Source organism: Stylophora pistillata, chromosome 4 (genome assembly GCF_964205215.1).
Source record: "Stylophora pistillata chromosome 4, jaStyPist1.2, whole genome shotgun sequence".
Lineage (NCBI taxonomy): Eukaryota > Metazoa > Cnidaria > Anthozoa > Scleractinia > Pocilloporidae > Stylophora > Stylophora pistillata.
In genome coordinates this window covers 195496-210000 of record NC_142522.1, presented here as the reverse complement: position 1 = coordinate 210000, position 14505 = coordinate 195496, and the positions used below count along the sequence as shown (strand labels likewise).

Here is a 14505-nt window from a genome sequence, read left to right as displayed (position 1 = left end):
ATTGGCTCTTAATCGTTTTGAAGGCCTTATGACCATCTTCTTGGGGTGATATATACTTGGCATATGACAACATGTGTCATGTTGATGGCATGAAAGCTGCGTCCAAACCATTGCCACTTAACCACCACCATTTGACAAAATGTGGTCTGGAATAAACACTCATAGATAGTTTGCACCTCAAGAACCATAGAGATCCACAGTGCAAGACAAAGTACAATCCAGCCCAACTGAAGGAGGAGTTACCAAATGTTAACACTATGGCAGCAGAGCAGACCTTTGTTTGGCTTTCCCGTTTCTGTAATCATATGTGATTCAACATGTATATTCACTTCTATATTATGCAAACCTCATTACACTTTGCCTTTTCCTTAAAACATGTCTTTTGACAACCAGTTTAATAAGAAAGCTTAATAAAGATGAGGCAAATTGAAAGCTAATGAAGGAACCAAATTACTATATTGCTAATAGCCCAGTTTCCCTTCATTCTCAAACATGACAAACAGTGATTATCAATAGATAGGTGACCGGGCACAGGATTTCGTACACTAACGCTTTTCCGTTAAACGGGTAAAAATAAACGGTTTGTAAACGGATAGTAAACGGGTAGTAAGAGCGTTTAAACGGTTTGCATGTCCGTTTAAACGAATAGTCCAAAGCGTTAAACGGTAGAGCAAAGTCCAAAAACGGATTCCGTAAACCGTTAAACGGCCGAGAAAAAAAATAAACGGATGGCTTAAAACGTTAAACGATTGAACAGCATCTATAAATATTATTTTTATGGATAGCTCAAAATGTTAAACGGATGGACAAAAACCTTGAACGAATGAGGAGGGCTAAAGAACGGCGGAAAGTCATGCACATATCGATCAGAAACCGTTGCGAACAATTATACGAATTGTTTATGCGGAACACTGACGTTTCATACTAATAATATTCGACCGACAACGATAGAAAACTACGGTAAGTAAAATGAAATTACTAGCCTGCAATTAAGCTATCCACTGGCGAGTGAAGCGAGCCGAGAGCGAGTCTCGCCCTGGAGAGCTCGCAATGCGTTTGAAAATTTGTATGAGCAGAGGAAGCAATCTGTCAATCATACCATGTGGACTGAACATTCTCGATAGAAAGAAAATAGAGTTGAGAAGCAAAGTCGTTTTTTTTTTCATGTTCCTACATTGTTTCTTCTACGTATTGACTGAAATGAAAACGCGCTATCAAGTGAAAACGTTAAGAGATGCCGCTGATTTTGTAGATTTCACCGTCGGTTAATCGAAACAATTTTGCATACGCATGTAACAAAACTCAACTTTCTTTCGCTCGTGTTTCATCTTGCATTCGATTTCGTAAAGTAATGTGTAATTACAGCTTTTATAAAGCAATTTCCGTTTCCTTTCAATCGACGGAAATAAAAGATGAGAAACTCGATAGCCACGGATTTTGTAAATTTTGCCGTACACGTCAATCGAAAGAAATTTGCATAATCATGAAAACAAATCTCGCTCTCCTCGTTAAACGGATGCAAGTAACCGTTAAACGGATGTATTTTATTTTAAACGGATAGGTTAACCGTTTAAACGTTTTGTCGAAAACGTTAAACGGATGAGCAAAGCGTTTAAACGGATGAAGAAAGCGTTTAAACGCTTTAATGATCCGTTTTAAACGGATAGTAAACGGATAGTAAACGGATTGATTCGTTAAACGGTAAAGCGTTAGTGTACGAAATCCTGTGCCCGGTCACTTTTTTATTTTAATTTATTAGTTAGGAGAAAAGGTTGTGTGGATGAATAAAGTAATCATGCAAGAGAAAAGAATGCCTTAATCTACTTGTTCTGTGGTAATTTAGAGATAATTTTGGTGAATTGGTATGTGATCGGTATTCACGGGTTTAAAGTGCAATCTTGAGATAAATCCATCTCTCTTATCCCCTTCCACTGCACTCACCATGGATCCTCTTTTGGGACTCTTGTCAACTTTAGACACTTCAAGTGGAAGAACCTGTTTCCTGGACACTGTTGGGAAGGAGCAGTGCACCAAATAATCAAATAGTTTTGGTGGCAATGATTCTTATTATTACTCAGCTCGCGTTTCTACGTAGCTGCCACTTTGCTTAGTATCTGCATGTTATGACCTTGCCTGATTTAACTATGAATCCCACTTGCCATTGTGTGGAAAACAACATTTATTGTCATCATTTATTGTAGACTCATTTCTGCTTTTATATTCCAAATAATGAATATCAGACAAGAAGTTCTGTTAAAGACGAATTGATGTTAAATATTCATTCTTACTTATTCTTACTTAGATAATGCCATGTACTACTTATGGAAGTACCTAATAAAGTTGTTGTTGTTGTTGTATAAAATTTCATCAAAATATTATTCCTAATGATGTCATTTTTCTCCTGCACTAATGATTTTTTTATCCGTGTTTTTACAGTTTAGTTAGGGGACCTTTCATAGGTATAGCCTCGCGGTTCACTTTTTCAAATCTGTTGCGTGTATCATAGGTTTGAGCAGATATGTAGTTGAATAAAATATTATTAATATCCGACAGTTTTAAAAGGTTATGTTTGCCATAAGATCATACAAAGACTGGGGACTGGGGCGATAAACATAACCCAGGCTGCACGTAGGATTAATTTAATCACTTTCACCAGAGTGTGGTGAGGGTCGCACAACAGAGCGAGGCTCCAAATTAAGTGCGCCCTATATCCCACCCATCCCACCCCAGGGGAGGACATCCATCACACAGTAATCTCGTGTGTGGGAAATTAACGTCTCCTACCCCAACCCTGCAGGAGACGGGACCTCCATTTATTCGTCCCTATCCGAGAAGACTAGAATATCTAACCATTTCTTGATGTTATAGAAAGGTAGCAAATTCTTCTCAATTATTTTTAAGACCCTGAGTGTTGGTCCGGTCTTCCTAAACTTTGAGAACGTAAATAAAGAAATAAATAAAAAACATGAAATAATAAAATACGTCTATATATATATATATATATATATATATATATATATTAAGTGGCAGTTAAAATGTCTGGATGCCAGAACTCTTATACACGAAAGCTGGGCGTCTAGGACCTGGCCAGCTAACAAGTTTAGAATTTACATATGTACCCCCCCCCCCCCCCCAAAAAAAGAAAAACTTATACAAAATGATAAAAAAAAAACTTCTAAAAAAAAAAAGCCCTAGTGGCTAGTAACTAATGTCTTAAAAACTCAACAAAATAACATATGGCTGAGATGAAGTCTTCAACTCATGACTTTCAAAGATCTTGAGTGAACTGCTGACTACAGACTTCTGCATTCTACCTAACACTGCTGTACTCCTTTCTGATCCAACAAGCTCCCTGACGCTCTTCTTGAGGTCTTTCGAGTACCCTCCCAGGACATCGATGATTATGTTGTACTGAATGATATTAAAACCCGGGTACTGTCTCTTGAGCTCTAGAAGAAGCGGGGCGTACTTCATGATCTTCTCCTCGTCTTTGTGGTCCATGGGCAGCTCATCTCCAGTAGTGTTACCGTCTTGCGCGCCTTGTCCACTAATTATATTGATAATAATATATTGTTATTATTATTATCATTATTATTATTATTAATATTATTATTATAAAAGTTTCGATAGCTTTTTATCTTACGTGAAAAAATTGTCCGTTAATGCAACAAAATGGAGTCGCTTGTTGGTCAGGACCCACGCTCGTTAGTCTTTATAGCGGAGCTCGCAGCGAAGCACGTCATCATAAAAATGGTAGTAACACATAAAGCCAAAAAATTGTGACATAACTGTACGGACGTCTGTACAAGGTGTTACTTGCATATTAGTTCGATTTGAAAAGTTGATTTCGACCTAAAAGTTAACGAGCCTTTCGAGAAAACGAGCCGCTGGAAGCTTTATCAAATTTTTAGAACTTGCGTGGCTTAATCAAAGTGGGTGCTTATTTGAAGAGGGTTAGGGTGAGGAATGTTGGGAGCTTATTCCAGTGATAAAGGACTAATCGAGGGTGCCAACTGTCACAACCAAATACTGTCACGATTAAACACTATTGTAAAAGAACTTAGTCTTTTCTTCACAATTATTCTTGTCAACTTCTAAGCTACTCTAAAGGGCTATAGGATAAGTCATGGTACTGATAAAGGATAAATTTCGACATGTTACAACCTGTCAAGGTGTGTAAAGTCCTTACGACTTAATATATCGATCTAGCCACGCCTAAAAGTGGAGCTCGCAGTTTTATTATTTTGTGTACGTCTCAAAGGCACAATTCCTGTCTTATATACTGGGTAACTGTATTTTCTGTAGAAGATTTGTGTATGGCTTTCAGCTTAATATTTTTCTATCTCTACGGGTGTTTGTGCGTGTGTCTAGTTGTTTTTTTCATAATAATAATGATACTAATAATAATTTAAACATATTTATACAGGATTGCTGCTTCAATTTAGGAAATAAAACTGCTATCAATGCGGGTCCTGTTAAAAAAAATAAATAGAAATCAATTTAGAGTAAATTATAAAATAGTTACAATAAACGAAAGTAAATTCGTTTATTGTAACTATTTTTTTCAACAAAAGTATTATGGAAACGTAATAAAATGCTTTAAATAAATTTATCAAAAAGAAAAAAAAATATGTACAACATGTACATTGACCTTTTAGGTCCGAATGCTACCATAAGAAAAAATAAAGTGGAAGAAAACTCGCAAGTTGCAAGTTTCGCAAATTTTTCGCAAATTTTTTTGCAAATTTCATCTTGACACAATTCATTCAGCTTCGATTTTCTCCAGTATCTCAGTTTATTTTTCGCTTTTCGTTCAAAGATATCGGTTAACTGGCTTGTGACGATCTGTGACGGTGTGTAACGGCCAGTTACTGCTTGTGACGCCTTGTTACTGTGTATAGTGGCTTGTGACGATCTGTGACGGTGTGTAACGGCCAGTTACTACTTGTGACTGCTTGTTACGGCTTGTTACTGAGTGCAGTAAATGGTTTGAACCCGGGGGTAACATGTGAAGGTGTAGTCTGATCGTCCGGGTGAGTGTAGTCTTGAGAAGGACTGTTGTCGGTGGCAGTGACTGACGTTTCGACAACCTGTGCAGAAGTCATCATCAGAGTCAAGTGAATGATTGTTGTCAGTAGAACTGTAATAAGTTGGGAAAAGGACATCTGCGTGGTGCTATCATTGCTCATGTTTGGGGATATCCCATCCCTGATTTTTATTTGACTAGATGGGCACAGCAGTACACAGGCTAATTACAAGCTTTTGGTTACTCCTCATGACTTACTGTTAACTGGGAATTGATAGGGTGGCCGTGCTACACGGGCATGTGTTGTCTTCTTTTCGGCGAATCTGACCGAAATGCCGTTGACATGCCGATTTATACGGCTCAAGCCACTGCTTTACTGACCTGATAGTGCAGCGTCCTCGGATCACCGCCTCAACCATTCAAAAATCGTCTCATTGTTAGCCTTGATGCATAAGCTCTTTTATAAACAACAAACCTTAGTTGCCACGGAGCCGCCAGCGAAAAACAACAATTTCATATCGTGTGCAACTTCAGTTCGGCTTTGGCAAATTATATAATTGAGCTTTATAACTATCCAAAAGGTGAGCCGAGTTTCAAAGCTAAGTTTACAGTATTCTTTCTAAGTTTTGACTTTTTACGCTGTCGATTTGACTGACGGCGAAAAACATTGTAAAAGTTACCGACATTTCGTGGATTCGTTGAGGTGTCCGCTGACCAGTAGAATACTGTATCGTGCCCTAAAAAACGTATTTCCGCGGTGTCATCTGGCATGGTATAACACACAGCGTTTGTATTCACATAAATATTAACTTACGACTAGCGCAAGAAAGGTGCCGTTTTGATTACAAAACAAACTAAGATCGTAATACTCACCTCTAGCGACACTTTTCCAAACTCTCATGTTGCCATCAATGTCTCCCAAACATCATTTCTTTCTCAAACGAAGCAGACGAGTGAAAATCGAAACGAAGAACGCGTCGTGGCGGTTGAATCAAAAGCCGTCTCCAAAGCTCAGAATATTTACCGCGCTAACGACAAGTTTTCTCGTATTTCTCGGCATTTCTTTGGGGAAAAACTTCGGATTGTTCAAATTTTCAATTTCCAAAGCATAAAAAGGAGATATTTGTGTTTAGGTGCAAAAATAATGGAAGATTTTCAGTTCCTTTCTTGTCGTTATTCAACTGAACAGGAAAGAACCATGCATCACGTACGCGCCGAAATTTCTGATCTTGTTGTAATGACATCTCGCACATGCGCAGACGTTATTCAGCCCTGTCACTACGATCTGTAAACCATGTCCACCTTTCACTGCAGTCTGTGAGGAAACAAGAACGGTGACACCCGATTCTTTTTTCAGGTATTTGCTTTGAACAATCTAATAAAGAACATATTTGAAGAATAAAAAAGTTTGATAGTAGAACATGATTTTTTTTTTTGGAGAATAGTTCTGCACTTCAAGCTAACAACGGAACTGTCCGAAAAAGTGCAAAATCCCCACAACCGAGCAATCAAAAACAGCTAAAATGAAGCAATACTGCTTATTTTGATAAAAGAACCTTCAATTTCAAAATAAAATTTTGTTTCTTTCAAGTTACCAAGGCTAAATTCTGTAGGAAGGTGATTCGAATTTTTAACGCACAACCAGTAGAAATACCCCATTTTATTTGCCTGCTGACGCATAAACAAGCACGGTGACACCATTTTTTTATTACATTTCTTCAATGTTTATATCATGAATGTTAATTATACCAAGTTTCAAACAACCTTTGATAGTAGAAGAATTTCAAGGGAATTACCTTAATATTAAAAAATAGTAATAGTAATAGGAAAGTTTTCAGAGTTATGATTAGGGTATGATGAATACTCTGTTTTCAGCTGGCTATCACGGAGGACCAGAAAATTTTCAACGTGGAAAGAAGTCCACACTTCTTTAGATATTGCATGGTGAGTGGGAAATTTTTGGTTGGTATTTGCTGGCTAAACCAGGTCGACTCACCCAGTGCATTTTTCTATACTCTAGAACTTACCAGTTCTGCCTTTATCACGCTGATTAGATCTTGTGGAGTATGAACAAACAATCTTTCAAATTTTTTGCTGCAGATTGGGTCACATGGAGATTTAAGTGAGGAAGAAGGAAAATCCGTTCCTTTTCGAGTTGAAATTCTCCACATGCACAGGTTGGTCTTATTGGAGTGAGATTTAGGCTTTCAAATTATTTTGAGATGCTGCAAAAACAATTTTTTATCTTTCTCATGGTGTTTTTTAACTGTTTTAATTTTGGTTGCAAATGGCTATTGATGTACTGAGTGTAATTATGTTGTTTGTTTTAGGATTAATGTGTTATCAGTGGCTTGAGGAATGGTACATATGTTGGCTCTCTGCAGTGATGGGCAAAGGAATCATAGTTAATTAACATGAACTGCTAGCTCCCAAGAAGATCATGATGAGAGGTTTAGCTTATCCATCTCAGCAAGAGAGTTGAATTTTCAAAGTGAGTAGTATGCAGTGGGGCTAAACATTCCCAGCAGACTCGTATGAAGAACTGCTCTCATTTTAAGCAGGAACCATTAACCATGATCTCTATTCTGAGTAAAATGTGATACATTTTGATTCATTGATGTGAGGCCAGCTGGCAAGAAGTATGCGTCGGGGATTAATTTGATTATTTTCCCTCGCATAGGTGTATTCTTGGGGATCATCAGAGTATGGAGAGGTAAGAAATACAACTTTATCAATGCAAATATTATTGATCAGCATCCTTGCAAGATGTTCCTTTTGATTTTAACCCTTTAACTTAACCCCAAAGTCTGATTGTCAATTCTCCCCTCTAACTGCTACACATGTCCTTGTAAATTAGTGACAAGAATTTTACATTAGATCAAGACAGCAATTTCTACATGATAAGTTTACTGGGTAATAATTTATATGGATATTATAGGGACTTGAAGGATAAAAAGGCAGAGCCCTACCAGAATGCCATTTCTGAGGTGGTAGTTTTCAACTTTGATCACAGCATCTTTGAATCAGATAATGCATTTAGAAATAATTTCCTGATTCACATGATAATTTTTTTTAACAGTGTTGTGTTATTTTGACGAAAGCTTGGCCAAGGAGACACACTGCAACAGACAAGGCCTGTCTACATTACCGAGCTATTGGACAAATGTATAGCAGTTATGTTTGTACATTATCACTCCATGGCTCTGTCAGCAGATAACCGGTTGTGGTCGTGGGGATGGGGAGACCATGGACAGTTAGGAGTGGGTAGCATTGAAGATCCACTCCTCCCAACACATGTGCAAGCACTTGATCAGTATCAAGTGACCAAACTAGATCCTGGGTATTCACACAGTGCAGTACTTACAGCTCAGGTTGGTTTTGGTTTGTGTCAAAGTCAATTCAATCTGCACCTGAATACCATAAATCCTATAATAAGCCTTCCCGGAGGGGGAGGGGGGAGCTTATTTATTCCACGGACTTTGGGGGGGAGGTTGGCTTAGAGGGAGGCATATTAATTTAAAGTGGAAAAACTTAATTTAAAGAGGAAAAACTAAATAAGTATCACTTCTTTTTGAAGAAATGAAACACAGAGTGCTAGAAATATTCTTCAGCACACAAACTGATGGCCATGGTTAACCATGTCTCCCACCTAGTGAGTTTTGTGCCCTGACCAAATTAATATTATATTTTGACCTAAGTTTTACTAAGCTGGGTTATGAGACAAAAGACTGTTGCTATGAAAGAACTTGTTAAGGCCCACATCAAGGAAGAGCCATACACTTGAATGAACCATTTTTGTGACATTAAAAATTCAAACTTGGTTCAGAGGCTTAGGGGAAAAAAAAACAAAAGATATCACATAGAGGTTGGACAATGAATGATTAATTGCTTTTGGCTTATTCCTCCTAGCCTGTGAGTCATGTTAGAATTTTAATATATCAAAAGTGGCCTCACCTATTTATTACTGGAAATGGAAGAGAGGCAATGTTTTCCAACCCTGTTTAAATCATTTCTTTTTTCAGGGACAAATCCTCACATTTGGAGGAGGTGTGAACAGTCAAGCAGTTAACAGTCAAGCAGTTAACAGAAATTTCCTTCAATTTGTAATTTTGTTTCAAATTGGTTTGTATTGTGGTCATTTTGGAAATGTACAGGCTGCAAGGGATTTTTTAGAAATTTGAACTTTGGAGATTAACAGGGGAAGGGCAATTGGGCAAAACCCTATGTTGAATTTTAAGCAGTGTTATAATTCGATACTCTCCCAGTGATCAGCTGGTATTATTTGATCTCAAGTTTATTTTATGGTTTAGGCTGAATATAAAATACAAATCCATTTAGTTGGACACTTTTTGTCTCTACATACTTTGTCCTGTCCAAAACTACCTGGCTCATGTTAATCCTTTAATGATATTTAGGTTAGTTGTTTCTGATTTTGTAAAGACATTTAGGCATGTATCTTGTGGTGTTTGTTTTACTTAGGACTGTATGGTCAGTTAGGACTGGGAAACAACAGTAAGCAGACACTTCCAGTGCCTGTAGTGACTTTAAAGAATGAGAAACTTTACTTGATTTGTTGTGGATCATTTGAAAGTGTAAGTAATTTTGCCAAATTTTCTTACTTTATATTTTAGTCTTTGCACCACTGTTGATACTTTCTTGAGCTGAGGAAAACATTTCTTAAGAGTATTTTCTCTCCACAACTTCAAAAAGTACTAATATTAAAAAAATATTAATAGCAATAGTAAAGTTTTCAGAGTTATGAGTAGGTGATGATGAATATTCTGTTTTCAGCTGGCTATCACAGAAGACCAGAAAATTTTCAACTGGGGAAGAAGTCCACACTTCTTTAGATATTGCATGGTGAGTGGGAAAGTTTTGGTTGGTATTTGCTGGCTAAACCAGGTCACCTCACCCAGTGTATTTTTCTATACTCTAGAATTTACCAGTTCTTCCTTTATTGCACTGATTAGATCTTGTGGAGTATGAACAAACAATTAATCTTTGAAACCTGACAAGTTCAAGTGGCTTGGAAGGTTGAGCTCCCTTATAGATATCAATCCATTTCCATTGTGTTGTTTCACATTCCTCATGCTTACAGAGTTCTGGCTTCTCTAACCAGTTCACCCTAGCTGTAGAAAGTACTTTGTCTCCCTTTATTCTGAAAAAAAAAATTGTCAGTTATGTCTGTGTGTATGTCTTTCACTGGAGTATTACAGTTACCTTCTATAATCAGATACAGTTCTTAATCTCACCACCCCAAAATCCTATCTTGGTTGCAAATGCAAACTTGGGATTTTACCTTCTGTGAGCCTCTTCACAGGCAGCTGACAGGTCAGGGAAAAATGAAGAGTTCAAGTTGCTCGACATAGAGGTTGCCTCTGAAAGAAGGAGAAAGAAAGTTTTCAAGGCAGTCCACAAATTTGTGGACATGTGTAAATTTAGACATATATATAAACACAGAATTAACCCCGTCCGAAAGGCCCACACCTCATAGATTGCTGTGAAATTTCAGGAACCCTTGGCAAGGCTGAATTTCTGTCTCACCACAACCTTCAATCTCAAAGGTGACCTATTTACCCCTCCATGAAATGATATTGCAAGAATTGTAAAGTCCTATGTGGACATGCAGAGTTACACCTTGAATCAGACCAAGGGATGTGGCTATACCAGGGTAAGAAAGCAATTGTCTGGTGGTAAGAAAAGAATATAAGCTCAATCCACAGAAAATTTTTCATAAACAATACTAGAATTTACCTTAATCTAAAACTAATGGTTGCCTGCAGCTCTTGTGCCTACATGGAGTATATCAATTGTATTGAGTGGTGAAAAATTAAAAATTCCTACCACTGAAAGGATGTACCATGAGTAGAACATCTTCCTTACCTGGTTCATGTGCATCAGTTCTTGAGTATAACGATAATCCAGTCTAGAAATGAAATATTCAAGTATAAGATTGATTCAGACTCCTTCAATCACTTATATAGTTGTTTCAGTATAAACTAAAACAGTGAGACAATATACAGCTTGGTGGTTAAATTGAGTGGTTTAATATATATATATATATTTTTTTTTATCTTGGGACATAGTATAGAGTACATGGATCCCACAACTGTACCTGTTTACAACACATTGCAATATCAAAGCCTTCAGCCCAGCCCTTTCCATTCCCCCATCCCTCCCCCCCCCCTACAATATTTGTTTCTGGGTAATTTTCAAATCAATTTTCCTGTTTGGTACCAATCCAGACAAAATCTCAAACATAAATGAGTCAATGTGAGTTTGACCACCAGAATAGATTGAAATAGGGCATATCCAAAACTTAATATACTTCTGTTTCATAGTGAGGGTAAAGGGCAAGTGATGGGAGAATTAGGTTTTGCAGTAAGCCTTATTATCAAAGCATGAATGTTTGGAATTCAGAAATGGATTGTTCTTGTCAACAAAAAGCACTAAAAAAGTTTTGTTTTTTGTTACAGGACTTAGGTCTTGCTCAAAGTGCAGCAACTGCTACTACCACTCCTACACCAATGGGTTCACTTGCTCATCAAATTTATAGAATAATGTGCAATAAAGGATATGCTAAGCTAGACTTTTCATCTGTGTTCCAGTTCCTGAAAGAAGATCAACATTGAGATAGTTTATTTATGTTAGCTATTTTTTTAGTTGACACAATTTTAATGCGAGGCAATTCTGGAAGAATAGGTTGTTTTGCCATGCTAATTTATTTGTAACCTAGTTGCTCTAGGTGTGGAGAATGGCAGACAAAAGTACTGTTAAAGGTGACTTGGAGATGTCACGAATGATTAGAAGGTTTTCACTCCCCATGTCTGGAAATTTGGCTTGATGCAAACAGATATACCTTTAATAGAGGCTAAATGGGGTGAAATGGCCTCATTATTTACTATACCATTCATCCATTCATGTCAAAAGCAAAATGAAAGGAAAGTGGTCTTCTGATCAAAGGGTGTCAGCGAGTTGTTAGGTGCTTGCTGTAGTGTAAGTTACAAAAAAAATTTCTAAACTTTTACACAGTAAATTTTGGTCCATGTCATTTGTAGTTAACTTAAAAAAGACAGACATTGCCATATCTGAGGCCGGTTGAAACATTTGTGCATCAACTTGATGAATTCATTTTGTAACTTAGTCATCCTCAGCGTTACCACTGGTCATTCCAGGTGGTTCAATAATCTTCACCAAGGGATCAGATTAATAATTTCTTTACCGCTCAGCAAACAGCATTATTTTTGCCATTGCACTATTTTGATACAGCATGCCCAATACACCCAAGGTGTCAAGTACATGTATACACAAAGTTACTTGGGGTGGTTGTTTTCAGGATCTACTGAAACAGTTCTTTTTATTGATTAACATTTTGATCATTGCATGACTGCAAGAAGTTGCCACCTCGGTGGTCTATCACTGGCCTTAAGGCATAAGTATTAACCCTTTCACTCCTGAAATCTCAACGGTAACTCTCCTGGATTTTCAAAGGCTGGATAGTACTATTCACTGAATAAATCTCTACTGGGCGGGTAGCGGAGTGTGTTTTGTTAACCCTTCTCCACTGAATTGCGATGTATCTGTTGGATATCGTTTTTCACCGATTGAACAAATAGACTTTGGTTTTAAGGGTAAGGCTTGCTGATTGGTTTTATGCTGTTTTTTGAAGTCCTTGGCAGCCATCCTTTCAAATGTCTGGCAAAAATGCGGAAGCTCTGTGTGAAATCCCATTTAATGCCTGTAAAGGGTTAAAGCAGTTTGTTAGCTCAGCATTGACTATGGAAAACAGCCATTTCAGTGGGTGTTTCCTGTATCAATAAAGATCTAAAAACAGACAGGTAAACTACCAGAAATTTAATTTTGTACTGTTAGTGCAAAACATAAATAAACTGGCAAATTTAATTGTTTAGTTAGTATGAAATGTGATACATAATACTAATTAATATTTTACAATTGTTGAGCACTTTGTTTCATTCTTCACATGCACAGAAATGTGTCCATACCCATCTTGGAGAAAACAAAACAGGACTATAAAAAATTGTAATTCAAGAACATCAAGCCCAACTTCAGTATCCGTATTCTCCACATTTCTCTCTATACATTTCCTTTGTTTAGCAATCAAATCTTATTTTTTTTTTCTTTATTCTCATGATTCTAATGAATGATTTGGCACTATCACTGTGTGGAGATATTAGATGCTGATTACTCTTAAGGGTTTGAAAAGTCAACCAAGGGCTTTCTCTGTTTGGTCCCCCTCTTCCTTTCCCCGTTTGTTTTCATGAAGTTTGCTTGAAAACTACTTCTCTTTCACCATAGCAAACCTTTCAACAATCAACAAAAATGCACATTTGCCTGATTTTCACAGCTACATATGAAGATATATCTTTAAAATCGAGGTTGACACTCAAGCAAGAATACTTGCATTTCCAAGGAGAAACTCATTTTAGATCTTGAAAATTAAGTAAAAAAGGGTTGATTTTATATTGTTGCATTAACTTTGACAAAATTAATGAAAATACACATTTGAGAGGAAACCTAGAACTATATATTTACATGAATAATTACACTTTATTGAGGCAACAGCAACATCATCATTTCAAGAGCAATTATTACAACAAATATTGACACTAAAACTATTAGGTACCTTCTTGGAATTCATTCTGTTATGAATTGTATCCTTTTCCATTTTTTTCACAATTGGTACAGATATCAGAGAAATGCCCTTAATATGCAAGGTAAACTTTAATTGCCAATGTAAAACATTAATATACAGATGACATATTACTCAAATTGTTCCCAATTGATGATATAATATGGTAAAATGGTTACAAACAGTTAATAACTGTAACCTTGGTTTGTTATTTGACAAAGCAAATTTTGTCATGTATTCCTTGGATATGTTGGTACTGACATAATTTCAAAACAAAAATAAGTGCGATAGAGAATAAGAGCTGTAGGAGAACAGGAAAAAAAAGATAATGTCCCCCTGTTTCAAATGGGTTTCTTTCTTGTACAACTTAACAGGATTGTGGGACATATTATATATTATATATTTTAGTATATAATCCTTGGTTAACCATTCTGTTCCTTGGTGTAAGCTGGAAGGCCATAAACTACAGGAGATGCTCCTATCAGATATTTCAGTTTACAAGCTTGTCGCGACTGGCTTAGTACTTGTGGTAACGAGAAACAAGACCCAGATTGAAGCCACTGTTTCAGCAGCAATTCACTGAAGCGATCAATGTCTTTGTCAGTAACATCCCACAAGTTAGCAACGATGGCTGGGCTGAAAGTGAATACATTATAAATAGATTACATGCTACATATCTATACAGTGAACCATAGAGTAGAGCTATGGTCTTTGAAGAATAACTAGTTCCTTGAGGGTCTGGTCCAAGAAAAGGGAGTGCCCAACCTATAAGGAAAGCAAAGTTATACGAGTTTCCCAATGACAAAGGTCAATAGCAGTTGACATTTGG

General features: G+C 37.0%; 1 protein-coding gene, 2 long non-coding RNA genes and 1 pseudogene across 10 annotated transcripts in view; 2 read left to right on the top strand and 2 right to left on the bottom strand.

Moving 5' to 3' along the window:
- The window catches only part of LOC148731942 (uncharacterized), a 13585-nt pseudogene extending 13211 nt beyond the window's left edge, over window positions 1-374 (top strand). Inside the window, exon 10 of the transcript XR_016000050.1 lies at window positions 1-374. This exon is cut by the window's left edge and continues 38 nt beyond it. The product of XR_016000050.1 is annotated as an uncharacterized LOC148731942 (transcript).
- A 1787-nt stretch (window positions 375-2161) lies between these two features.
- LOC148731941 (uncharacterized) lies at window positions 2162-6039 on the bottom strand. Its single transcript, XR_016000052.1, has 2 exons — window positions 5900-6039; window positions 2162-3547 (listed from the first exon to the last, which is right to left on the bottom strand). It is a non-coding gene; the product is annotated as an uncharacterized LOC148731941 (long non-coding RNA).
- A 197-nt stretch (window positions 6040-6236) lies between these two features.
- Window positions 6237-12935, top strand: LOC148731939 (uncharacterized). 7 transcript variants are annotated; one of them, XM_088757109.1, is made up of 11 exons: window positions 6237-6383; window positions 6902-6970; window positions 7127-7203; window positions 7357-7517; window positions 7707-7739; window positions 8106-8397; window positions 9049-9148; window positions 9506-9618; window positions 9818-9886; window positions 10591-10697; window positions 11503-12935. In XM_088757109.1, the coding sequence occupies exons 6-10, from the start codon at window positions 8203-8205 to the stop codon at window positions 10633-10635; spliced, it is 522 nt and encodes a 173-aa protein (XP_088613235.1). In that variant the 5' UTR covers window positions 6237-6383; window positions 6902-6970; window positions 7127-7203; window positions 7357-7517; window positions 7707-7739; window positions 8106-8202; the 3' UTR covers window positions 10636-10697; window positions 11503-12935. The 7 variants fall into 7 exon arrangements, with proteins under 7 accessions (XP_088613235.1, XP_088613233.1, XP_088613232.1 ...); XM_088757107.1 differs by having other exon boundaries at window positions 10539-10697; XM_088757106.1 differs by having other exon boundaries at window positions 9818-9904; window positions 10539-10697.
- Window positions 9965-10532, bottom strand: LOC148731940 (uncharacterized). Its single transcript, XR_016000051.1, has 2 exons — window positions 10326-10532; window positions 9965-10184 (listed from the first exon to the last, which is right to left on the bottom strand). It is a non-coding gene; the product is annotated as an uncharacterized LOC148731940 (long non-coding RNA).
- Window positions 12936-14505: the final 1570 nt, after the last annotated feature.

What these genes read in the sequence shown, in the direction of transcription:
- LOC148731939 (XM_088757105.1), top strand. Translation starts at nt 8,203, where the DNA reads ATGTTTGTACATTATCACTCCATGGCTCTGTCAGCAGATAACCGGTTG. An exon ending in TGTAATTTTGTTTCAAATTG is followed by an intron (nt 9,149 to 9,505) that starts GTTTGTATTGTG and finishes TGTTTTACTTAG; the next exon opens with GACTGTATGGTCAGTTAGGA. An exon ending in GTTGTGGATCATTTGAAAGT is followed by an intron (nt 9,619 to 9,817) that starts GTAAGTAATTTT and finishes TTCTGTTTTCAG; the next exon opens with CTGGCTATCACAGAAGACCA.